Source organism: Mauremys reevesii, linkage group 1 (assembly GCF_016161935.1).
Source record: "Mauremys reevesii isolate NIE-2019 linkage group 1, ASM1616193v1, whole genome shotgun sequence".
Taxonomy (NCBI): domain Eukaryota; kingdom Metazoa; phylum Chordata; order Testudines; family Geoemydidae; genus Mauremys; species Mauremys reevesii.
In genome coordinates, this window is record NC_052623.1 from 9,736,615 (window position 1) to 9,761,687 (window position 25,073).

General features: G+C 45.6%; 2 protein-coding genes and 1 pseudogene across 2 annotated transcripts in view; all 3 read right to left on the minus strand.

Annotated features, from left to right (window-relative positions):
• Positions 1-25,073, minus strand: part of LOC120395721 (olfactory receptor 51G2-like) — an 84,366-nt gene that overhangs the window by 12,345 nt on the left and 46,948 nt on the right. The window lies entirely within an intron of this gene.
• LOC120395723 (olfactory receptor 51G2-like) lies at positions 474-1,340 on the minus strand. The gene has a single exon (XM_039520391.1). It carries the CDS (start codon positions 1,338-1,340, stop codon positions 474-476), a length of 867 nt encoding a protein of 288 aa, XP_039376325.1.
• On the minus strand, positions 20,610-21,544 carry LOC120395722 (annotated as a pseudogene).

A 25,073-nucleotide genomic window follows, 5' to 3' on the forward strand; every position in this document is an offset into this window, starting at 1 on the left:
GTGAATGTTTAACCACAGACGGGACAGTGACAGGCCAGGTGTAATGAGAAACAACATCCACATCCCTTCTCTTTATTGACTGTATAGAGAGGAATTCTGAGGTTGGAGCAGCCACTAATGTGGCTCTTTATGGGCCAAAATCCCACTGGTCCCCTGGCTCTCCATGAACAAAGTGACTTTTAAAATGCTGCTGCCTGCCTTGGCTTCCTTCACCCATTGCACTGTCCTCCCTCACCAGCCTCTCTCCCATTGCTCCAGGCCTTAGACCCTCTCTGAACCTGTCTCTACATAGCACAGATCAGTAGCTCATGTTGTCTTGGATTTAAGGGTCCAGGATGGAGTAGGTGGCCCATATTTTTCGTATCCTGTGTCACCGGTTTTGGAGCTGGATGATGAACTGACTCTTCACTTGATGAACACCCTGATTATCCTCGCACGAAGGTGTTTGCTTTTCACGCTGTACACAATTGGGTTCATCGGGGTGGGATAAGAAGGTAGACATAGCCCAGGAGAATCTGAAGCAAGTGAGAAGAGCCCTCCCCGAATCTGTGTATTATAGACAGGCCGATCATTGGCATGTAGAAGAGCAGGACGGCACAGAGGTGGGAGACGCAGGTGTTCAGAGCCCTAAGACACTCCACTTGGGTTGTGATGCTCAGCACTGTTTTAAGGATCATCACATAAGAGAGGAAGATGAGCAGCGAGTCCAACCCCACTGTCAAGAGTGCAACCGACAAGCCATAGATACTGTTTACTCTGATATCTGAACAAGCCATCTTCATGACGTCCTGGTTTATGCAGTAGCAATGGGAGAGAACATTGGATCGACAATATTGGAACCGTTGAAGAAGAAAAGGGAGCGGGAGAATTACAGCCACCCCTCTTAGCAAACACACCAGTCCCATCTTGCCTATTCTCGGCAGGGTTAAGATGGAGGCATATCTCAGTGGTTTACGGATCGCGATGAAGCGGTCAAAGGCCATCAACAAGAGCACGGAGGATTCAATGCATTCAAGCAAGTGGATGAAGAACAGCTGGGCAAAACAGGCATCGAGGCTGATCTCCCTAGAGTTAAACAAGAATATACCCAGTGTCGTCGGCATGGTGGATATCGATAAGGCAAGGTCTGTGATGGCCAGCATGGAAAGGAAAATGTACATGGGCTCATGGAGGCTTGGATCTGTTTTTATAATGAACAGAATGACTGAATTTCCTACTATCGAAATAACATACATGAAGCAGAAGGGGATAGAAATCCAGATATGGACGTCTTCCTCACCAGGGAACCCGGTGAGGAGAAACACTGCAGAGTTGAATTTGGTGTTATTGACAGCTGACATAATGTACTGGGCAGGTCCGAGTAGTTCTGAACTTTCCATCCTAAAAGGAAAAAGGACAGGAGATTGGATGACATTTAGCGAGACATCTTTCTGCTCTCAGTACAGGTCTAGAGACTCCCAGGAGCTCAAGGAAGATCAGCAAAAACATAGTCTTGGATTTACACAATAAATAGGCAGATGGACATTGCCAGAGTGGATCAGCACCATAGTCTATCTAACCTAGTATCCAGTGGCCAGTTCCAGATGCTTCAGAGGAAGTGGAAGACACCCTGCAATAGGCAGCTTTCAAATAACCTGCACCCACTAACTAGACAAATTTTGCGGTGCAAATCAGGAATGTTTACAGCCCATCGAAGGGTTTTTGAAAGAATCCTCACTACTCTAATTGGATTTTTTGTTTATCTATATAAACATCCAGTCCCTCTTTGAATCCTGCTAAACTCTTGGCCCCATTGATGTAAACACATGGCAAATGCATGGGTTAAACTGTCACTGTATTTATCTCTCCTGCACTGAAGCTATTTATAAATGTGTTTCATTGCCATATTATATATATATATATTTTATTTTCTCCACTCCTGAGAGTCCAAATTAAGCCACTGCATCTTTGCAGTACATGAGATAAATTAAGAACTTGTGCCTAAGAATGTAATATCATTGACTTGAATGGCATCGCTCCAGATTTACAAGTATAAATTCAGTCAGAACTGGGCTCTGTTAACTTTCCCGTACCAAATTTTCCCAGTGATATGCTCTGATCACCAAAAATCCATCCAAGAGGAGCTGAAGTGCTTTGCCTGGCCAATGTTGACTGAATCCAGAGAGTTCAATCCTCCTACAGCCTTCTCTTCATCCTCACTTGACCTGCATCCTCTTCTCATGCAATGGTCTGTAGAGATTTGGCAAGTTACAAGCTAACACAGACAGTTACTTCAGTTGGGCAGGTGTGGAGTTAGTGTCACATGTGGGTGAATAGTGAAAACACTAGGTTTGCACTAATATCCAGTTGAGTGTGCACGTTACTTTGCCATTCTTGTATAAGCAGTGATGGGCGTAAATTACATACAACCACAATTACACTCCCCTTTCCTGCACCTCAGCTCTTCTCTGCTGAAACACAGACCAGCGGTTCTGTTGTCTCATGACTCTTTGGAAAGTCCTGCACAGGTATCGCAGAGGGATTGTGTTCTTGTCCCTGAATGTAAGTGTTTGAAACAGCTACTGGTCAGTTACCAGATGATGGCATTATACAGTTGTTCCACTGAACAAAAGGTTAATAGCAGAAACCCATTGCAAACAGTATGTGGAGCATTGTAGCTCCTCTGCCCCTGGGTTAATAGCTGACTGGTTCTCCTCAGGTTCTGTTCTGTCAGGCTATAGCCTGTATCTGGCGTGGTAACCCTTGAGGTCAGTATAAAAAATTTTTATTACCTGATCTCTCACTCTCTGGTAGATAGTACCCCCAGCAGCTGTTATTCAAGCACAATGAGGGTTTGCAGGAAGTGGATTTCAAAGTGCATGCAGTATACATGGAAATTAAACATCATTTCACACATAAAAGTAGTCTGTCGCTCTCTCTCTCTTTCTCTCTCTCTGAGTGTCTCTGTCCTGTATTCCTAAAATACGTAACACCCAAAATTAGTATTGGGAGAGATATGGAGCTGAGATGCCATAATGAATCGATAGGTTAAACCGAGTTCTTGGGATGTTTGCTTATAGCTATATTGGGTTAACTACTGGGATGTTTGTCTTATGGCTTTATTGGGTGAAACCAGTATGGCTCTTCTGAATTTAAAAACAGGCTGCTGGAAATCATGAAGGAAGGGAAGCAGCAGCTGAAGAAGAACCATCTCTCAGTGAGCACTTCATGGAGGTTGAGAGACAACAGCGGAGCTACAAGCTGGGAAGAGCCTATTTCCAGGCTCCAGCAATGTTACCCAGCTTGTTGTCTCAGTTCTGGAAGTCTGTAGAGAGGTGGAGCAGCTGTTGCTGAGAAGCTCTTCAGACTGACAGGCACAGACACCACTGGGGACGTCTGAAGGCCCTCGGCCTGCCTGGTTCCCCATTAGAGTGGTAGGGTTTGGGGGTCAGACACAAACACACTGTTTCTTGAAAACCCTCTTACTCTCCCATGTTGCACTTTATTCCTACAGTTCACATTACACACCACTTTGGTTCCAGAAGGCTGGCTGGTCACTCATCTCACCACTACTCACAGCCTCCCAAAGGAAAGAACCACAGGTGCTAAACCCACTCAGACCTGCAGGGCAGGCACAGTCAAATTGCAGTGTGCTGTAGCCCAGGGCCAGTCTGAGGGTGGGAGCATCATGGGATGCCATCCCATGAGAGGGAGGGTACGAGGCCTGAAATGTGGCACTCAGAGATGCTGGTAGCCCAGTAACTCTGAGGGTTATCTACATGACAGAGATTCTAGAGCCCTCAGCCAGTCAGGAAATAGAAATATGCCTCATCAGATCTCTTACCACAGAGCAATCAGCTCTGAATTCCTGCCTTCACAATTAACCTGGAGAATAAAACCTTTGAAAATGTGTTTGCTGATTAAATTTCCAGCAGCAAATAAACCTAAGGCAACTGGGGAACTAGTCACTGATATTCTGTGCGGTTTCCTCGCGCTCAGCCCCGGGCAGGATCAGGCGCAAAGCACCCGGCACCTGTAGAAATGGGACCCCTTGAGAAATCCTAATAGACTCATAGACTTTAAGGTCAGAAGGGACCATTATGATCATCTAGTCTGACCTCCTGCACAATGCAGGCCACAGAATCTCACCCATCCACTTCTAACAACTCCCTAACCTATGTCTGAGTTATTGAAGTCCACAAATTGTGGTTTGAAGACCTCAAGTAGCAGAGAATCCTCCAGCAAGTGACCCGTGCCCCATGCTGCAGAGGAAGGCAAAAAACCTCCAGGGCCTCTGCCAATCTGCCCTGGAGGAAAATTCCTTCCCGACCGCAAACATGGTGATCAGTTAAACCCTGAGCATGTGGGCAAGACTCACCAGCCAGCACCGAGGAAAGAATTCTCTGTAGTAACTCAGATCCCACCCCATCTAACATCCCAACAGAGACCACTGGGCATACTTACCTGCTGATAATCAAAGATCGATTGCCAAATTAATTGCCAAAATTAGGCTATCCCATCATACCATCCCCTCCATAAACTTATCAAGCTTAGTCTTGAAGCCAGATATGTCTTTTGCCCCCACTACTCCCCTTGGAAGGCTGTTTCAGAACTTCACTCCTCTAATGGTTAGAAACCTTCGTCCAATTTCAAGTCTAAACTTCCTAGTGTCCAGTTTATATCCATTTGTTCTTGTGTCCACATTGGTACTAAGCTTAAATATTTCCTCTCCATCCCTAATATTAATCCCGCTGATATATTTATAAAGAGCAATCATATCCCCCCTCAACCTTCTTTTGGTTAGGCTAAACAAGCCAAGCTCTTTCAGTCTCCTTTCATAAGACAGGTTTTCCATTCCTCGGATCATCCTAGTAGCCTGTCTCTGAACCTGTTCCAGTTTGAATTCATCCTTCTTAAATATGGAAGATCAGAACTGTACACAGCATTCCGGATGAGGTCTCACCAGTGCCTTGTATAACGGTACTAACACCTCCTTATCTTTGCTGGAAATACCTCTCCTGATGCATCCTAAAACTGCATTAGCTTTTTTAACGGCCAGATCACATTGGTGGCTCATAGTCATCCTGTGATCAACCAATACTCTGAGGTCTTTCTCCTCCTCTGTTACTTCCAACTGATGTGTCCCCAATTTATGACCAAAATTCTTGTTATTAATCCCCAAATGCATGACCTTGCACTTTTCACTATTCAATTTCATTCTATTACTATTACTCCAGTTTACAAGGTCATCCAGATCTTCCTGTATGATATCCCGGTCCTTCTCTGTGTTAGCAATACCTCCCAGCTTTGTGTCATCTGCAAACTTTATTAGCACATTCCCACGTTTTGTGCCAAGGTCAGTAATAAAAAGGTTAAATAAGATTGGTCCCAAAACTGACCCCTGAGGAACTCCACTAGTAACCTCCTTCCAGCCTGACAGTTCACCTTTCAGTACAACCCATTGTAGTCTCCCCTTTAACCAGTTCCTTATCCACCTTTCAATTTTCATATTGATCCCCATCTTTTCCAATTTAGCTAATAATTCCCCATGTGGAACCGTGTCAAATCCCTTATTGAAATCTAGATAAATTAGATCCACTGCATTTCCTTTGTCTAAAAAATCTGTTACCTTCTCAAAGAAGGCGATCAGTTTGGTTTGGCATGATCTACCTTTTGTAAAACCATGTTGTACTTTGTCCCAATTACCATTGACCTCAATGTCCTTAACTACTTTCTCCTTCATTTTTTTTCCCAAGACCTTACATACTACAGATGTCAAACTAACAGGCCTATAGTTACTCGGATCACTTTTTTTCTCTTTCTTAAAAATAGGAACTATGTTAGCAATTCTCCAGTCATACGGTACAGCTCCTGAGTTTACTGATTCATTAAAAATTCTTGCTAATGGGCTTGCAATTTCATGTGCCAGTTCCTTTAATATTCTTGGATGAAGATTATCTGGGCCCTCTGATTTTGTCCCATTAAGCTGTTTGAGTTTGGCTTCTACTTCGGATGTGGTAATATCTACCTCCATATCCTCATTCCCATTTGTCATCCTTCCATTATCCTTAAGCTCCTCATTAGCCTTATTAAAGACCGAGGCAAAGTATTTGTTTAGATATTGGGCCATGCCCAGATTATCCTTAACCTCCATTCCATCCTCAGTGTTTAGCAGTCCCACTTTTTTCTTTGTTTTCTACTTATTTATATAGCTATAGAACCTTTTACTATTGTTTTTAATTCCCTTTGCAAGGTCCAACTCTACATGGCTTTTAGCCTTTCTCACTTTATCCTTATATGTTCTGACCTCAATAAGGTAGCTTTCCTTGCTAATCCCGCCCATCTTCCACTCCTTGTAGGCTTTCTGCTTTTTCTTAATCACCTCTCTAAGATGCTTCCTCATCCAGCTTGGTCTACAACTCCTGCCTATGATTTTTTTTTCCCTTTCTTGGGATGCAGGCTTCTGATAGTTTCTGCAACTTTGACTTGAAATAATTCCAGGCCTTCTCCTCCTTTAGATCCACAAGTTCTTCAATCCAATCCACTTCCCTAACTAATTTCCTTAATTCTTTAAAGTTAGCTCTTTTGAAATAAAAAACCCTAGTCCCAGATCTATTTCTGTTTATCCTTCCATCTAGTTTGAACTGAATTAGCTCATGATCACTCGAACCAAGGTTGTCCCCTACAACCATTTCTTCTATGAGGTCCTCACTACTCACCAAAACCAAATCTAAAATGGCATCCCCCCTTGTTGGTTCTTCAACTACTTGGTGAAGAAATCCATCAGCTATCACATCCAGAAAAATCTGAGCCCTATTATTATTACTAGCACTTGTCCTCCAGTCTATATCTGGGAAGTTAAAGTCTCCCATGATCACACAATTCCCATTAGTGTTTACTTTATTAAAAACATTAAAGAGGTCTCTATCCATATCCAAATCAGATCCCGGCGGTCTGTAGCACACCCCAAGCACTATCTCAGGGGAAGCTCTAGTAGCTTTCTTTCCCAATGTGATTTTTGCCCAGACATACTCTGTCTTATCCATTCCATTCCTTCTTATTTCTTTACAGTTAATCTCACCATTGATATACAATGCTACTCCACCACCTTTGCCTTTATTTCTGTTTTTCCTAAACAGCACAATGCCTTCAATACCTGTACTCCAGTCATGACTATTATTCCACCATGTTTCTGTTATCCCTATAATATCCGGTTTCACTTTCTGCACCAGTAGCTCTAGTTCTTCCGTTTTGTTACCTAGGCTCCTCGCATTAGTGTACAGACAGCTTAATATTTGCCGTTTGGCTTCACTGACATTCTTTATCCGGTTAGGCACAGACATTCTACCACCAGTATCACTTATTAGACTGGTATCTACACTACCCTTCCTCCTTATGTCCATTCTTCTGCCCACGACTCTCTTACTTTGTTTTCTTCCCTTTCAATGTTAAATTCCGGTGTGGAGATTACCTGAACACCTCCCAACCATCTCTCCCAAATTCCTTGTTTAAAGCTCTCTTAATCAGTTGTGCCAGCCTCCATCCTATAAGTCCATTTCCCTCCTTACTCAGGTGAAGTCCATCCCGAGAGAACATTCCTCTGTCCACGAAAAATCATGGAACAGGTCCTCAAGGAATCAATTCTGAACCACTTAAAGGAGGGGAAAGTGATCAGGAACAGTCAGCATGGATTCACCAAGGGCAAGTCATGCCTGACTAACCTAATTGCCTTCTATGATGAGATAACCGGCTCTGTGGATGAGGGGAAAGCAGTGGATGTGCTATTTCTGGACTTTAGCAAAGCTTTTGATACAGTCTCCCACAGTATTCTTGCCAGCAAGTTAAAGAAGTATGGGCTGGATGAATGGACGGTAAGGTGGATAGAAAACTGGCTAGATGGTCGGGCTCAACGGGTAGTGATCAATGGTTCCATGTCTAGTTGGCAGCCGGTATCAAGTGGAGTGCCCCAAGGATCGGTGCTGGGGCCAGTTTTGTTCAATATCTTCATTAACGATCTGGAGGATGGTGTGGACTGCACCCTTAGCAAGTTTGCAGATGACACTAAACTGCGAGGAGTGGTTGATACGCTGGAGGGTAGGGATAGGATACAGAGGGACCTAGACAAATTAGAGGATTGGGCCAAAAGAAATATGATGAGGTTCAACAAGGAGAAGTGCAGAGTCCTGCACTTAGGATGGAAGAATTCCATGCACTCCTACAGACTAGGGACCGAATGGCTGGGCAGCAGTTCTGCAGAAAAGGACCTAGGGGTTACGGTGGGCGAAAAGCTGAATATGAGTCAACAGTGTGCCCTTGTTGCCAAGAAGGCTAATGGCATTTTGGGTTGTATAAGTAGGGGCATTTCCAGCAGATCGAGGGATGTGATCATTCCCCTCTATTCAGCACTGGTGAGGCCTCATTTGGAGTACTGTGTCCAGTTTTGGGCCCCACACTACAAGAAGGATGTGGATAAATTGGAGAAAGCCCAGCAGAAGGCAACAAAAATGGTTAGGGGGCTGGAGCACATGACTTATGAGGAGAGGCTGAGGGAACTGGGATTGTTTAGCCTGCAGAAGAGAAGAATGAGGGGGGATTTGATAGCTGCTTTCAACTACCTGAAAGGGGGTTCCAAAGAGGATGGATCTAGACTGTTCTCAGTGGTAGAAGATGACAGAACAAGGAGTAATGGTCTCAAGTTGCAGAGGGGGAGGTTTAGGTTGGACATTAGGAAAAACTTTTTCACTAGCAGGGTGGTGAAGAACTGGAATGGGTTACCTAGGGAGGTGGTGGAATCTCCTTAGAGGATTTTAAGGTCAGGCTTGACAAAGCCCTGGCTGGGATGATTTAGTTGGGTTTGGTCCTGCTTTGAGCAGGGGGTTGGACTAGATGATCTCCTGAGGTCCCTTCCAACCCTGAGATTCTATGATTCTATGAATGCTTCCCAGTGGCTGTACATCCCAAAGCCCTCCTCATAGCACCACTGCCTGAGCCATCTGTTGATCGCCATAATCTTGTCACACCTTTGTTGCCCTTCTCTAGGAACCGGCAGAATCCCACTGAAGATTACCTGAGTCTTGATTTCCTTAAGCATCTTTCCCAGTCTGGCATAGTCTCCCTTGATACGTTCCAGCGAGAATCTAGCTGTATCATTTGTTCCCACATGAAGGACAATCAGCGGATTCTTTCCCGCTCCCGTTAGGATCCTTTTCAGCCTCAGGTCCACATCCCGTATCTTAGCACCCGGCAGACAGCACACCCTTCTGTTCTCCGGATCAGCTCTAGTTACAGGCCTGTCTATTCTTCTCAGTAAGGAGTCCCCAATCACATAGACCTGCCTTTTCCTGGTGATAGTGCGATTCTCCGGTCTCTCCCCTGTTCCCACTGGCTGCAAGTCCTCTCGATTCCTATTCACCCTTGCAATCCTCCGCAACCCACCCCGTATCCTCCTGGGGCTCATATTTTGTGTTGTCTTCATTGACTCTTCCCCGCTTCCTGTAGGACTAGCAGCTCTTCTCTTCTTCCTTGCCCTCTCACCTTCAGCGACCACCTGCTGTGCCCCTTCTTCATTTTCCAACTCTGCAAACTTGTCCCTGAGCTCTATTTCTCCTTCACTGTCCTGTCTTTTCCTCTTCCTGGTTCTCTTAGTCACATGCTTCCACCATCCACTTTCCTCATCCAGCAGTCTCCCCTCAGAATTCTTTGGTCCTGCTTCCATCTGCAAGTCTGAGCTTTTCCCTTCAGCCTCCTCATGTCTCTGCACCATCATCTGCTCAAACCCCCTTCTACACTCAACCAAAGTTTCCACCTGTATCTCCAGTCCTCGGATCTTTTCTTCCATCAGCTCTATCAGGCGGCACTTCATGCAGACAAAACTCTTCTCAGGTACCCCCTCCAGGATCATGTACATGCCGCAGCTTTCACATCCAGTCATACTCATTTTGTCTTTCACTGCTGCCTCTCTATCGGTCATAGCCTTCCCACCTAAAACCTGTTAGTCGAAGAAACAAACTAAAACAGACCCCCAACAGGCACCAGAACACTGGCAAACCACAACCCACTCCCTTCACTAGCCTGTCAGTTCCTCTGCCTAGGTCTCTAAGTCTCCCCCACGAACTCCCCCTGTAAACTCCCACTGAAACTTCCCTGTTTACAGCTTTGTTTGCTGGCTGCTGTGCCGCTGACTCAGGGGCTTTGGGTTTTTACACTCCGAGGTCATTTTGAATCTCAGATTTCTGCGTAGCTTGAACAACATACCGAGGACCATGGGCAGATGTAGCGGTGGGATTCCCAAGCTATCTAGCACTGCCTGTTCTCCAGCCCCAACACTGAGTCATCCCAACAGCCCAGCTTATTTTTCTGTCTCACTACAGAACATCTGCAAATGGAAACAGCTTGCAGTCTTTCCCCTTCACTTTGCATTCTAAAGATACTGAAACCTTCCAACGTACCCAATTCCTGCTAGAAGGGGAGCCGCTGACACCAGAGATCTTTACCCTAAATGACAAGGAGTCATTGGAGAGGTTGCACAGGCAGCATCTGTTCAGACAGGGAGGCAGGTGTCTTTATGAAGCATGCCTGCATATTCCCTTGGGGGCCACTTGGCCATTAGGGAACCTCAGCTGCTTGGCTTAGTATCCACCAGCTTTAACCCCCATCACGGCCAACGCCAAATTGCAGGAGGCCAAATCACAGGGGATGCGTTGTCATGCTACTCATGCTGAGTCATAGAATCCATTACTGATAGGCTGGCTGAAAGGTTCACAGGAAGGCTAAACTCCTCCATGGTCCATTGTCTTTGTTTATATTTTAGTCACGGGTATTTTTTTGAAAAAAAGTTATGGACAGATCTTGCACAATAAAAAAAAACTCATGACTTTTAATATGTACCCCTACCTAAAACTTGGGCAGAGGGCAGTGGGTGCCTGGGAGGGGTGTCGTCCGGGGGCACCGGAGGTGCTGGGGGAGATGGCCTGGGACCACTGCTGGGGGGCACAGGCTGTGAAACATGGCCCGGGAACCCCGCTGATGCTGGAGCTGGGGGGGAAGGCATCGCTGCGCCAGTGGTAGGGTACGGGGGTTGATAAGGCTGGCAGGCTACCTACCCACCTCCATGTGTCCCTGCAGCTCCTGTGCATATGGGAACTGCAGCCAATAGGGGCTGCAGGGGTAGGGTCTGTGAGCATTGGCAGAGCATGGAGCCCCTGGCCCCTCCTCCTAGGAGCTGCAGGTACATGACAGTGGGAGACAGGGTTCCCGCCACCCCACTGTAAGAGCCTCCCTACACTATAACCCCCTGCCGCTAGCCCTGAGCCCACTCCCACATACTCAAACTGCTGCCATTGCTGGCCCAGATGCTTTCTCTCTCTTTCCTTCCCCTCCATTTCTTTGCCTGGCACTTCCATGGCTAGTTTCTTTTACTCAGTTTCTGGCTGTTTGAGTTCCAAAATTCTCTGGTGTGCAGCTCCTTCAGCTTGCTTCTGAGCTTCCCTATCTTTTATCTGGAATTCTTTTAACTCCAAAAGTCTTTTATGTTCATCTTCCTTTTTCTTCTGCCTGCAATCTGCACAGCTCCAATTTCACAGCAGTTTCACTCTCACGCATTCTCCTGCTTTTCTGTCCCTACTTACATTTTCCGAAATAAGCAAAGAGATAACAACAAAGTGGAAACCTCTTTGCCAGATCTCGAGCCACCTCACATAAATCTCACTTGAAAACTCCACCACGGTATGAAGTGCAAATCTCACTCAGAACAGCAAGCTATGCATTTCACACGACTTGCTGTGCTACTGTGATCGGTCATCAACCCTGGGGTGCAGTCTGGGAGCCGCTGGAACCGCTGAGCTCCTAACCATTCAGCTGGGCTGGCTTCTTTCACACTGCTATGCTGGTGACACAGCCAGCCTCTCCGGGCCCTGTTATCAACCAACACAACAGCAGGTGGCGCTGCACACCCAACTGATTTACCTGAGCGCTTTACTTGCGTCACTCAAGGACAAATAGGAGAGACGAGCTAATTTCCCAGCTCCCCAGACTTGCACCTTTCCTGGAGTATAAAGCCAGAATTACACCATCTTGCACTGCACAGGGATCTCTAAAATGCAAACTCATTCATATAGGCCGTTTTCCCCGCAATGTGGGAGAGATATGCAACAGACTTTGTTTACAGCGCTGACATTCTCCCAAACACATCATTCAAAACACACTGTTTATGATAAAACATAGAACAAGTTTATTAACTACATAAAGATATTTTAAGTGATTATAAGTGATAGCAAATTGAACAAAGCAGATTACCTAGCAAATAGACAGAGCTGCAGACTGAGCCTAATTAGATAGATAGATAGCATATGAATTGGCAGTTTGTCACCCTGATTGATGATACACGCAGTTCACAAAGTTTTCATACACAGGCTGAAATTCCTTTAACCTGGGACCAACACTTCCCCCAGTTTAGTCTTTGTTCTTCAGATGTTTCCAGGAGTTTTTGTGTGTGGAGAGTGAGAGCAAGAGTGGATGTCACTCCCCACCTTATATAATTTTTCAATACAGCAGGAATGCTTTGTTTCAAGCCAAGTTCCCAGCCCAGTTTGTGGAAAAATACAGTTACCAAAATGGAGTTCAGTGTCACATAGTCTGGTCCTAGTATACATAACTTCAGGTACAAAAATGATACATGCACACATATAGGATAATCATATTCAGCAAATCATAACTTTTCAAATGACACCTCACGAGACATATATTGTACCAGATGCTTCATAATTATGTCATAGTCATACCACTATGACGAATATGGTGCAGCATCACAACCTCCTATATTGACACCTCAATGTGGAACAGTTCCTCATATGTGTCACCTAAAAAGAATGGTTCAGGTTTGGGAATCTCCCTCACATCCTCTGCAGTGAAGACCAATCGAACAGTTTCATTTAACCTCTCTGCAACAGCCTCATCTTCCTTGACTGCACCTCAATCATCCAGTAGCCTCATTGATTGTTTTACAGTCTTACTTATGTACTTAAAAAAAAATGCTGTCACTTTTTGTTTCATTTGCTATTTCAGATCTTTTGAACTCGTTACACAGTATCGCAAAGTCCCATTCAACAAGTATAAGTCACTCCCCCCAAAACCATGAGATTGGTTTAAAAATAATGAGATACATTAACGTGGGGTTCATTTTCATTTGCCTTTGGTGTACGAGCCTTTGCAGTCAGCTGCTTCAGGTTTTCTAAAGGGATGTCAAGTGATTAAAAAAAAAGTAATTGTGATTTAATCATGCAATTAAAATAATTGTGATTAATTGCACAATTAATTGCACTGTTAAACAATAATAGACTATTTAAATATTTTGCATGTTTTCTACATTTTCAAATATATTGATTTGAATTATGACACAGAATACAAAGTGTACACTGCTCACTTTATATGTATTTTGATTACATGTACTGCACCATAAAGAACAAAAGAAATAATATTTTTAAATTCACCTAATACTGGTACTGTAGTGCAATCTCTTTATCATGAAATTTGAACTTACAAATGTAGAATTATATGTAAAAATCTGCATTCAAAAATAGAACAATGTAACATTTTACAGACTACAGGTCCACTCAATCCTACTTCTTGTTCAGCTAATTGCTCGGACAAACAAGTTTGTTTACATTTGTGAGGATAAAGCTGCCCGCTGCTTGTTTACAATGTCACCTGCAAGTAAAGGAGGCTTTCACATGCCACTGTTGTAGCCGGCATCGCAAGATATTTATGAGCCAGATGCGCTAAAGATTCATATATTTTCATGCTTCTACAACCATTCCAGGGCCATGCGTCCCTTTGCAACTCCATGACACTCCAACATTCCCCTCAGAAATCCAGTACCTACCTCTCACTGTCAACCCCGAGCACCCCTCACATCTGCCACAGAAACCCCAGTGCTGGAGTCATGGGGCTTCCCAGAAGCAACTGTCAAAGAAGGCTGTGATAAGAGGCCTTTAATAGACAAATGTCAGAGGTGTTGCTCTGTGGAACCCTGACACAGCCCTGATCTTAGGGTCTCAGAATATCTGAGCACCTTGAATGTATTTATCCTTCTGCCACCGCTAAACACTTATCACCATTCATGTCCGACTAGACACTTCAGTCTCTTTCCTTCAGGTGCCTGTGACCACAGCTATACAGTCACCCCGGCCTCCTTAAAACAAATAGGTTTATTAGCAAACAGTACAAAGCATTAGAGAAAATGGTTTTGAAATAACAAGGAGCTTCACAAATCTACACTCACGTATCACTACGAGCTAACTTAGACAGGTTTTGCTCTGGTGATAGAGAATCAGAACTGGCCCAACTTACATTCTCTTGGGAATCCAAGGACCCAGCCTAGTTTCTCTGTGTATCTTCTCATCTGCTTACCCTTTTCTTGAGGAAGCAGCCTGTGCTGAAACCTGTGTGAGCCTGGACCCTGTCACCATAGTGCTCAGTCATGCCCATGTTAGAAGGCCTAAGTGTGAAGCTGACTTTTGCACTCCGACTGCTTTCTCCCAGCCAGACCGTCTAAGATGAAGGTCCCCAAGGATATTGTATTTATTTTTCTGCCACTTCTATGAGGCATGGGAGGGCTATTATCCATGTGCAGAGGCTCAGAGACAGCTAATGGCTTGCCCATGGTCACACATGGCAAAGGAATCAAACCCAGATCTCTTGAGTTACAGAGCAGTGCTCAGATCACAGGACCAGCCTTCCAAGCTATCACAGGGCAGGCTGGATTCTCTGCTGCACCAGCAGAGCTCCCTCCCATGCTGTAGAGAGTGGTGATGTCAAGGAACCAGTGACAGTGGTTTGATTCGCTGGCCTGTTCTCTCCCCGTCTCAGTGGATTTTAGAGTGGCCTCTCGGCAGAGCTGAACTCTGCCTGTTCCTAACAGCTTCCAAGAGCACTGCACACTCTGTCCAAACCCCTGCACATGGGTGTCACCCCGGAGTGCCCCCTTGTGACATGGAAGCCTCCTGGAGGTGCCCTTCCCTTCCCTCTAAGGTCCTTGGAGTGGCTTACTCTCAGCCTGGGATACTTAAAACACGAGTCCCCTTTTGTGGGGTCGCATTTATTCAGTCTTCTCCAAAACACAGGCTGTCCTAACCTCCAGCCCCATCCTCCTCCTTTACTCAGGCCCCCCCCCCACCACCACCACCCGGCTTGCTGTGGTAATTGCTGGTTCAGGCTTGCTACACTCTCTGCTCTACTTCTGCCACTTAAGCCCCAGCATCCGCTCCTCTACTTTCCCTGAGGCTCCGCCCCTGGTCCAGGCCAGAGCCGGGCTGTAGTGAGAGCTACCCAGGGAGCCCAGACTGCCGTGGGGAGCCCCGGACTCTCCACCTTCCCAGTGTGATGCATCCTGGGGGATGGGGAGATTGGCTAGGGGCTGCTCTCAGGACAACCAGTCCCCTGCGCAGGGCAGGTGGAGGCTTTGGGGCTCATCCCCTCCTATTGACTCTAGCTCCTTGGATGGACAGCTCTTAAAATGGTCGGGCTCTGGCTTCCAGTCTGACCAGGGGACAAGGCCTCAGGGAAGAGGAGGAGCAGCGTATGGGGCCTTGAGGGAGTGGACGTCGCTGGAACAGGCGCTAGCTGTGTCTCTGCTGGGGAGCTAAGGATTATTTCCACCTTTTTCATTGCTGGAGCAACACAAATGGTGGGGCAGAGGAGGGAACCTATTGTAGCTCCCACAGATCACACAGCACCCAGAGCGCTCAGGAAGGGCCAGGACTGGGCCAGAAGAACAGCTCTGCAGCTTTTTTCATAGCCTGTGAATGTTCAATCACAGACGGGACAATGACAGGCCAGGTGTAATTGGAAACAACATCCCCATCCCTTCTCTTTATTGTCTGTATCGAGAGGAATTCTGAGGTTGGGGCAGCCACTAATGCGGCTCTTTAGGGGCCACCATCCCACCTGTCCCCTGGCTCTCCACAAAGTCACTTTTAAACGCTGCTGCCTTCCTTGGTCTCCTTCCCCGAGTGCATTGTCATCCCTCACCAGCTGCTCTCCAGTTGCTCCAGGCCTTAGACCCCGTCTGAACCTGTCTCTACATAGTGGAGATCAGTAGCGCATGTCGTTTTTGATTTAAGGGTCCATGATTGTCAAGGTTCCTTCCCCACTCTGAACTTTAGGGTACAGATGTGGGGGACCTGCCATGAGAAGCTCTCAGCTCAAAACAGCTTAGATCTGGTCTGGCTGCCACCACTCCCAAGCACTCATTCCCTTCCTGGGTAATCTTGAGAGACTCTTCACCAATTCCCTGGTGAACACAGATCCAAACCCTTGGATCTTAAAACAAGGAAAATCAATCAGGTATTAAGAAAAAGGCTTTTAATTAAAGAACAGAAAGGTAAAAGAAAACCCTCTGGGAGACATTAGCATACCAGCTACTCTCACAGACAACAGATTCCAAACACAGAGGATGTTCCCCTAGGCAAAAACTAAGTTACATAAAAAAAAATACCCAATTTGATTCTTCCTCTAATTGCACAAGACAGGTTACAAAGAAATAAACATAAACCTATTTATTCCTTTCTAAAACTTACTACTCTGATAAGAGGCTGATTCCTTGATCTTTTTTTCTCCGGCTGAAACTGAAGCTAAACAAAGGAAACTTCCCTCCTTCCTTTTGAAACATCTTGTTCCCCCATTGATTCCTCTGGTCAGGTGTCAGCTAGGCTAGGTGAACTTCTTAACCCTTTACAGGTAAAAGAGGCATTAACCCTTAACTATCTGTTTATGACATGCCCCCTCCCAATCTCAGACAGTGTTGAACCACACTGGCGGTGATTTCGTCCTAAAACTTTAGAATAAACAGATAAATAAAACACATGCACCTTTACATATACTACTAATTATGTAAAACTACAAAATCTTTTACATTTTAAGGACAATTTAACCAGTCAGCTCTGGGAAACTTTCGCGGGAGAGTGCATCAGCTACTTTGTTAGAAGCTCCTGAAATGTGTTGAATTTCAAAATCAAAATCTTGGAGAGCTAAACTCCATCGAAGAAGTTTTTTGTTGTTTCCCTTGGCAGTATGAAGCCACTTTAGCGCAGCATGGTTGGTTTGTAGCTGGAAACGCCGTCCCCAAACGTATGGGCGTAGCTTTTCCATGGCATACACAATGGCGTAGCATTCTTTTTCACTGATTGACCAGTGGCTTTCCCTCTCAGACAGTTTCTTGTTGAGAAACATGACAGGATGGAATTCTTGATCCGGTTCTTCCCACATTAAAACTTCTCCTACACCATGCTCAGATGTATCTGTGGTTACTAGGAATGGTTTGTCAAAGTCTGGAGCCCTTAGCACAGGGTCAGACATGAGTGTCGCCTTAAGCTGGTTAAAGGCCTTCTGACACTCATCAGTCCACTGAACTGCATGTGGCTGTGTTTTTCTGGTCAGGTGTGTCAGTGGGGTGGCAATTTGGCTGTAGTGTGGTACAAATCGCCTATAATATCCGGCCAAGCCTAAGAAGGATTGGACCTCTTTCTTTGACTTTGGGACAGGCCACTTTTGGATAGTATCTACCTTGGCCTGTAGGGGATTTATTGTTCTTTGACCCACTTGGTGCCCCAGGAAAGTCACTCTGTTTTGGCCTATTTGACACTTTTTAGCCTTAACAGTTAGTCCTGCCTGCCTGATGCGCTCAAAGACTTTTTCCAAGTGCTCCAGGTGTTCTGCCCATGAATCGGAAAAAATGGCCACATCATCAAGGTAGGCAACTGCAAATTCTCTCAATCCTTCTAGGAGACCATCTACGACTTCCCCAACCTGTCCTTGGTTCTGTTCACCCTGGAATGACCACTGGGAACATCATGGGCTAAGCTTAAGAGCTTTACCTGGTACTTAGTTGGAACTAACAACTGTCTTTGAAGATGCCAGTCTTACTGGTGTCCACCAGAAAGAGTCTCCTTGTATAAAAGTCCTTGTTCTACAACAAACCGGGATCGGTTAGAAGAGCTGAGAGGCGGTGGGGTGCTCCGTGCTGCCATCCAAGCTTTCTGAAGGCTGTCATCTGCTTCCTGCTCAGCCTGAAACTGTTCCCTTGATGCTGGAGACATCAGTTTCTCCTTAGACTGTGGACTTGGGCTTGGTCCCTCTGGAAGCGATGTAGGTGATGGGATTGTTTTTGTTGATTGTGAACCGCTCTCCGCTGGTGCACTATGTGATATTTCAGGCTCTGGCTGAGCCTCTTGGGTAGGGTTGTCTGCTGCTTCGGCCAGTTCAGGCCCACTGGTGCCCTCTGGCATTGGAGTTGTAGATGGGTTTGCAAGTGCTGGAGTCAGTGCTGGCAACGGTTCTGGTGCTGGTTGCTTTGCCAGTTCCGGTTCTGGGACTGGATTCACTACAGCTGTAGCCTTCATGGGGAGAAGATCCAGTTCCACCACCTCTGTCTGGGTCTCTGGTTACACAGACGGGGCCCTGGTGGACGACTCTGGAACAGGAATGGGTGTGGAAGCTTGCTTGGCCTGGCTGGGGTAATGACCTGTACTTGGTTGGGGTTCTTGGGGCAGTTGGCCTTTATATGTCCCAGTTAATTACATTTAAAACATCACCCAGCTGACTGGTCACTGGGCTGAGGTGGGTTGCTGGAGACTGGTGAGGTGGGACAATAAGGTGTCTGGGGCTTTCCTTGGACTGTAGGTGGGGCCTTGGGTTGCTCCCGGTGATAGGGTTTGGTTTTGGTTTGCCCCTCTGATATTCGCTCCAACTGCTAGTAGTTTTTTCTTTGGAGCCAAATGGGTGGAAGTGGCAGAAATCTCCCGCCTCGGTTACAGTTTTGGGCTTCCCAGCTAGGATGTACCTTTCTCTTTCCTCAGGAACACCCTCTAAGAACTTCTCCATTTGCATTAGAAAGGACAGAGCTTCCAGAGATTCAGCACTTGCTCCTGATATCCAGGCATCCCAATTCTTTCCAATGTGGTAGGCGTGTTGGGTAAATGACATGTCTGGTTTCCACCTTAGGGCTCGGAACCGCCGATGGGCATGCTCAGGTGTTAGCCCCATTCTGATTCTGGCCTTGGTCTGAAAAAGTTTATAATCGTTCATGCGTTCCTTAGGCATTTCAGCCGCCACCTCTGCTAAGGGTCCACTGAGCTGTGGCCTCAGCTCTATCATGTACTGGTATGAAGAGATGCTGTACCCAAGGCAGGCCCTTTCAAAATTTTCTAAGAAGGCCTCAGTATCATCACCTGCCTTGTAGGTGCGGAATTTTCTGGGATGGGAAGCAGTACCTGGAGAAGGGTTGTTTGAGTTGGCTGGTACATCCTGCTTAGCCCTTGCTAATTGCAGTTCATGCTTTCTCTTGCTTTCCCTCTCCTCCATCTCTTTTTCTTTCGCCTCCATAGCTCTTTTGTGTGCAGCCTCAGCCCTGGCCATCTGTCTGTCATGTTCCTTTTGGCTCTCCTCAGCCTGGAGTTTGGCTAATTCTAGCTCTTGTTGTATGTTTTTTCCCCCTTTCCCTGACATTTTCCCCTTGGTCTATCTTAGCTATCTGACGGTGGGGGGAAACAGCTTGGAATCTTTAGTTACTGTAATGTGACATTTTAGAAAAAAAAAAAGTAAAACAGGTTTTTGTGACTTGCCTTGGCAATGACCCTCCAGTGATCACAGCTGGAGCTTCCCTTCTAACAAAAAGCCCTCTGTTAGAATCTCTTATCTGTTTGTCTTCAGGGTATCTCTCCTTCACTGCTTCCCCAGCATCTCAAAGGAGGAAAAAAAATCTGGCTTTTGGTTCCTAAAAAATCCCTCACCGCTGCTCACCATGTCAATGTTCCTTCCCCACTCTGAACTTTAGGGTACAGATGGGGGGGAGCTGCATGAGAAGCTCTAAGCTGAAAACAGCTTAGATCTGGTCTAGCTGCCACCACTCCCAAGCACTAATGCCCTTCCCTGGGTAACCTTTAGAGACTCTTCACCAATTCCCTGGTGAACACAGATCCAAACTCCTTGGATCTTAAAACAAGGAGAAATTAACCATCCCCCCCTCCTTTCTCCCACCAACTCCTGGTGGATCCAGATCCAACTCCCTTGGATCTCAAAACAAGGAAAAAATCAATCAGGTATTAAGAAAAGGCTTTTAATTAAAGAAAAGAAAGGTAAAAGAAAACCCTCTGGGAGACATTAGCATACCAGCTACTCTCACAGACAACAGATTCCAAACACAGAGGATGTTCTCCTGGGCAAAAAACTTAGTTACACAAAAATAAAAAATACCCAAATACCCAATTTGATTCTTCTTCTTCTAATTGCACAAGACAGGTTACAAAGAAATAAACATTAACCTATGTATTCCTTTCTAAAACTTACTACTCTGATAAGAGGCTGGTTCTTTGATCTTTTTTTCTACGGCTGAAACTGAAGCTAAACAAAGGAAACGTCCCTCCTTCCTTTTGAAACATCTTGTTCTCCCATTGGTTCCTCTGGTCAGGTGTTAGCTAGGCTAGGTGAACTTCTTAACCCTTTACAGGTAAAAGAGGCATTAACCCTTAACTATCTGCTCATGTCATTTTTGATTTAAGGGTCCATGATAGAATAGGTGGCCTGTATTTTTCGTCTCCCTTGTCGTCAGCTCTGGAGCTGGATGATGAACTGACCTTTCACTTGATGAACACCCTGATTATCCTTGCACGAAGGTGTTTGCTTTTCACACTGTACACAATTGGATTCATCACAGGCGGGACGAGCACGTGGATATAGCCCAGGGGAATCTGAAGCAAGAGAGAAGAGCCCTCCCCAAATCTGTGTAACATAGACAGGCCGATCATTGGCGTGTAGAAAAGCAGGACAGCGCAGAGGTGGGAGACGCAGGTGTTCAGGGCCCTAAGACACTCTGCATGGGACGTGATGCTCAGCACTGTCTTGAGGATCATCACATAAGAGAGAAAGATGAGCATTGAGTCCAACCACACTGTAAAGGCTGAAACGGACAAGCCATAGATGCTATTTACTCTGATATCCGAACAAGCCATCTTCATGACGTCCTGGTTTAGGCAGTAGCAATGGGAGAGGACATTGGCTCGACAATATCGGAACCGTCGAAGGAGAAAAGGGAGCGGGAGTATTAGAGCCACCCTCTTAGCACACACACCAGTCCCATCTTGCCTATTCTCGGCAGGGTTAAGATGGAAACATATCTCAGTGGGTTACAGATCGCAGTGAAGCGGTCAAAGGCCATCAACAAGAGCACAGAGGATTCAATGCATTTAAGAAAGTGGATGAAGAACACCTGGGCAAAACAGGCATCGAGGCTGATCTCCCTAGAGTTAAACAAGAACATGCCCAGTATCGTCGGCATGCTGGTTATCGATAAGGCAAGGTCTGTGATGGCCAACATGGAGAGGAAAATGTACATGGGCTCATGGAGGCTTGGATCTGTTTTTATAATGAAGAGAATGACTGAATTTCCTACTATCGAAATAACGTACATTAAGCAGAAGGGGATAGAAATCCAGAGATGGACGTCTTCCTTTCCAGGTATCCCAGTGAGAAAGAACACTGCAGAGTTCAATTTCGTGTCATTTACAGCTGACATAATGGACTGCGCATGTCTGAGGTGTTCTGAACATTCCTTCCTAAAAGGAAAAACAACAGGAGACAAGATGATATTTAATGAAACATCTGTTTACTCTCACTGCAAGTCCAGAGGCTCCCAGAAGCTCAAGTAAGATCAGTAAAAACACAGTCTTGGATTTACACAATAAATAGGCAGATAGGCCTTGCCAGAGTGGATCAGACTCCTAGTCTATAGAATCATAGAATATCAGGGTTGTCATCTAGTCCAACCCCCTGCTCAAAGAAGGGCCAATTCCGAACTAAATCATCCCACCCAGGGCTTTGCCAAGCCTGACCTTAAAAACCGATAAGGAAGGAGATTCCACCACCTCCCTAGGTAACCCATTCCAGTGCTTCACCACCCTCCTAGTGAAAAAGTTTTTCCTAATATCCAACCTAAACCTCCCCCACTGCAACTTGAAACCATTGCTCCTTGTTCTGTCATCAGGTACCACTGAGAACAGTCTAGATCCATTCTCTTTGGAACCCCCTCATTCTTCTCTTCTGTAGACTAAACTATCCCAGTTCCCTCAGCCTCTCCTCATAAATCATGTGCTCCAGCCCCCTAATCATTTTGGTTGCTCTCTGTTGGACTCTTTCTAATTTTTCCACATCCTTCTTTTAGTGGGGTGCCCAAAACTGGACACAGTACTCCAGATGAGGTCTCACCAATGTCGAATAGAGGGGAATGATCATGTCCCTCGATCTGCTGGCAATGCTCCTACTTATACAGCCCAAAATACCATTAGCCTTCTTGGCAACAAGGGCACACTGTTGACTCATATCCAGCTTCTTGTGCACTGTTACCCTTAGGTCCTTTTCTGCAGAACTGCTTCCTAGACATTCGGTGCCTAATCTGTAGCAGTGAATGGGATTCTTCTGTCCTAAGTGCAGGACTTTGCACTTGACCTTGTTGAACCTCATCAGGTTTCTTTTGGCCCAGTCCTCTAATTTGTCTAGGTCAATCTGTATCCTATCCCTATTTTCCTGTGTATCTACCACTACTCCAGTTTAGTGTCATCTGCAAACTTGCTGAGAGTGCAGTCCATGCCATCCTCCAGACCATTAATAATAATAAAAATAATAATTGGAGATATACCAATCTCCTAGAACTGGAAGGGACCTTGAAAAGTCATTGAGCCCAGCCCCCTGCCTTCACTAGCAGGACCAATTTTTGCCCCAGATCCCTAAGTGGCTCCCTTAAGGGCTGAACTCACAACCCTAGGTTTAGCAGGCTAATGCTCAAACCACTGAGCTATCCCTCCCCCCAACTTAATAAAGATATTGAACAAAACCAGCCCTTGAAACCGTCTGCCAACTAGACATGGAGCCATTGATCATTACCATTGAGCCCGACGATCTAGCCAACTTTCTATCCACCTGAGAGTTCATTCATCCAGCCCATACTTCTTTAACTTGTCGGCAAGAATATTCTGGGAGACCGTAACAAAAGCTTTACTAAAGTCAAGGAATAACACATCCACTGATTTCCCCTCATCCACAGACCCAATTGTCTTCTCATAGAAGGCAATTAGGTTAGTCAGGCATGACTTTCCCTTGGTGAATCCGTGTTGACTGTTCCTGATCAGTTTCCTCTCCTCTAAGTGCTTCAGAATGGATTCCTTGAGGACCTGCTCCATGATTTTTCCAGAGACTGAGGTGAGGCTGACTGGCCTGTAGTTCCCTGGATCCTCCTCCTTCCCTTCTTTAAAGACAGGCACTACATTAGCCTTTTTCCAGTCATCCGGGACCTCCCCGTTCACCATGAGTTTCCAAAGATAATGGCCAATGGCTCTGCAATCACATCCACCAACTCCTTTAGCACCGTTGGATGCAGCGCATCCGGACTCATGGACTTGCGCTCGTGCAGTTTTTCTAAATAGTCCTGAACCACTTCTTTCTCCACAGAGGGCTGGTCACCTCTTCCCCATACTGTGCTGCCCAATGCAGCAGTCTGAGAACCGACCTTGTTTCCGAAGACAGAGGAAAAAAAAACATTGAGTACATTAGCTTTTTCCACATCCTCTGTCACTAGGTTGCCTCCCCCATTCAGTCAGGGGCCCACACTTTCCTTGATGCTCTCCTTGTTGCTAACATAACTGAAGAAACCCTTCTTGTTAATCTTAACATCTCTTGCTAGCTGCAACTCCAAGTGTGATTTGGCCTTCCTGATTTCACTCCTGCATGCCTGAGCAATATTTTTATCTAGCCTAGAATCCAGTGGCCGCTTCCATATGCTTCAGAGGAATTGGAAGATGCTCTGCAATGAGGAGCTTGGAAATAACCTGTAACCACTTATTAGACAAATTTTGTGGTGCAAATCAGGAAGGTTTAGTGCTCATTGAAGAGTTTTTGAAACAATCCTCTCTACTCTAATTGGATTTTATGGTTATCTATATAAACATCCAGTCCCTCTTTGAATCCTGCTAAACTCTTGGCCTCTTGTAGCTGGGAGTTCCACAGTCTACTTGAGCGCTATGTGATTTTACAATTGTGACTTTCCCATAGACACTCTTTCAAGCCCTCCACTTCTGAGTGTGGTCCGTTAAATCATGAGATGTTTGTAAACACACTGGAAGTCCACTGGGGAAAATTGTCATTCTATTTATCTGTCCTGCTGTGAAGCGATTTATAAAAGTGTTTCATTGTCTCATTGTTGATACGTTTTTATTTTTTCCACTCCTGAGGGCAAGTCTACATTATGCGCTGGATTGACGGGCAGCAATTGATCAATTTCCGAGTGCTCTCCTGTCGACTCCGGTACTCCACCGGAGCGAGAAGCATAGGCAGAGTTGACGGGGGAGCTTCAGATGTCTACTTAACAAAGTGAAGACACCACAGTAAGTAGATATAAGTACATAGACTTCAGCTACATTATTTATGTAACTGAAGTTGCATAACTTAGATCAATTTCCCCCCGCATCTCCCCAGGGTAGACGAGACCTCAGAGTCCAAATTAAGCCACTGCCCCTTTGCAGTACATGAGATACATTCTTAGGCACAAGTTCTTAATTCAGTAACATTGACTTGAATGGCATCACTCCGGATTTACATGTATAAATTCAATGAGAACTGGGCTCTGTTAACTGTCTCTTACCAAATGTTCCCAATGATAAACTCTGAGCCTCAAAAATCCCTCCAAGAGGAGCTGAAGTGCTTTGCCTAGCCTATGTTGACTGAATCCAGAGAGTTAAATCATCCTACAGCCTTCTCTTCATCCTCACAGGACCTGCATTCTCTCCCCAGGCGACAGTCTGTAGATATTTGGCAAGTTACAAGCTAACTTCATTTCACACAGGAAAGTAGTCTATTGCTCTCTCTCTCTCTCAATGTCTCTATCCTGTATTCCTAAAATACGTAGCACCTTAGAACGGTATTGAGACAGACATGGAGCTGAGATGCAATAATGAATGTATAAGTTAAACCGAGTTCTTGGGATGTTTGCTTATATCCAGGGGTGAAAGTTACTTAAAGGACTTGTTGGTACTCTGGAATCCTGAGGAGGGGCA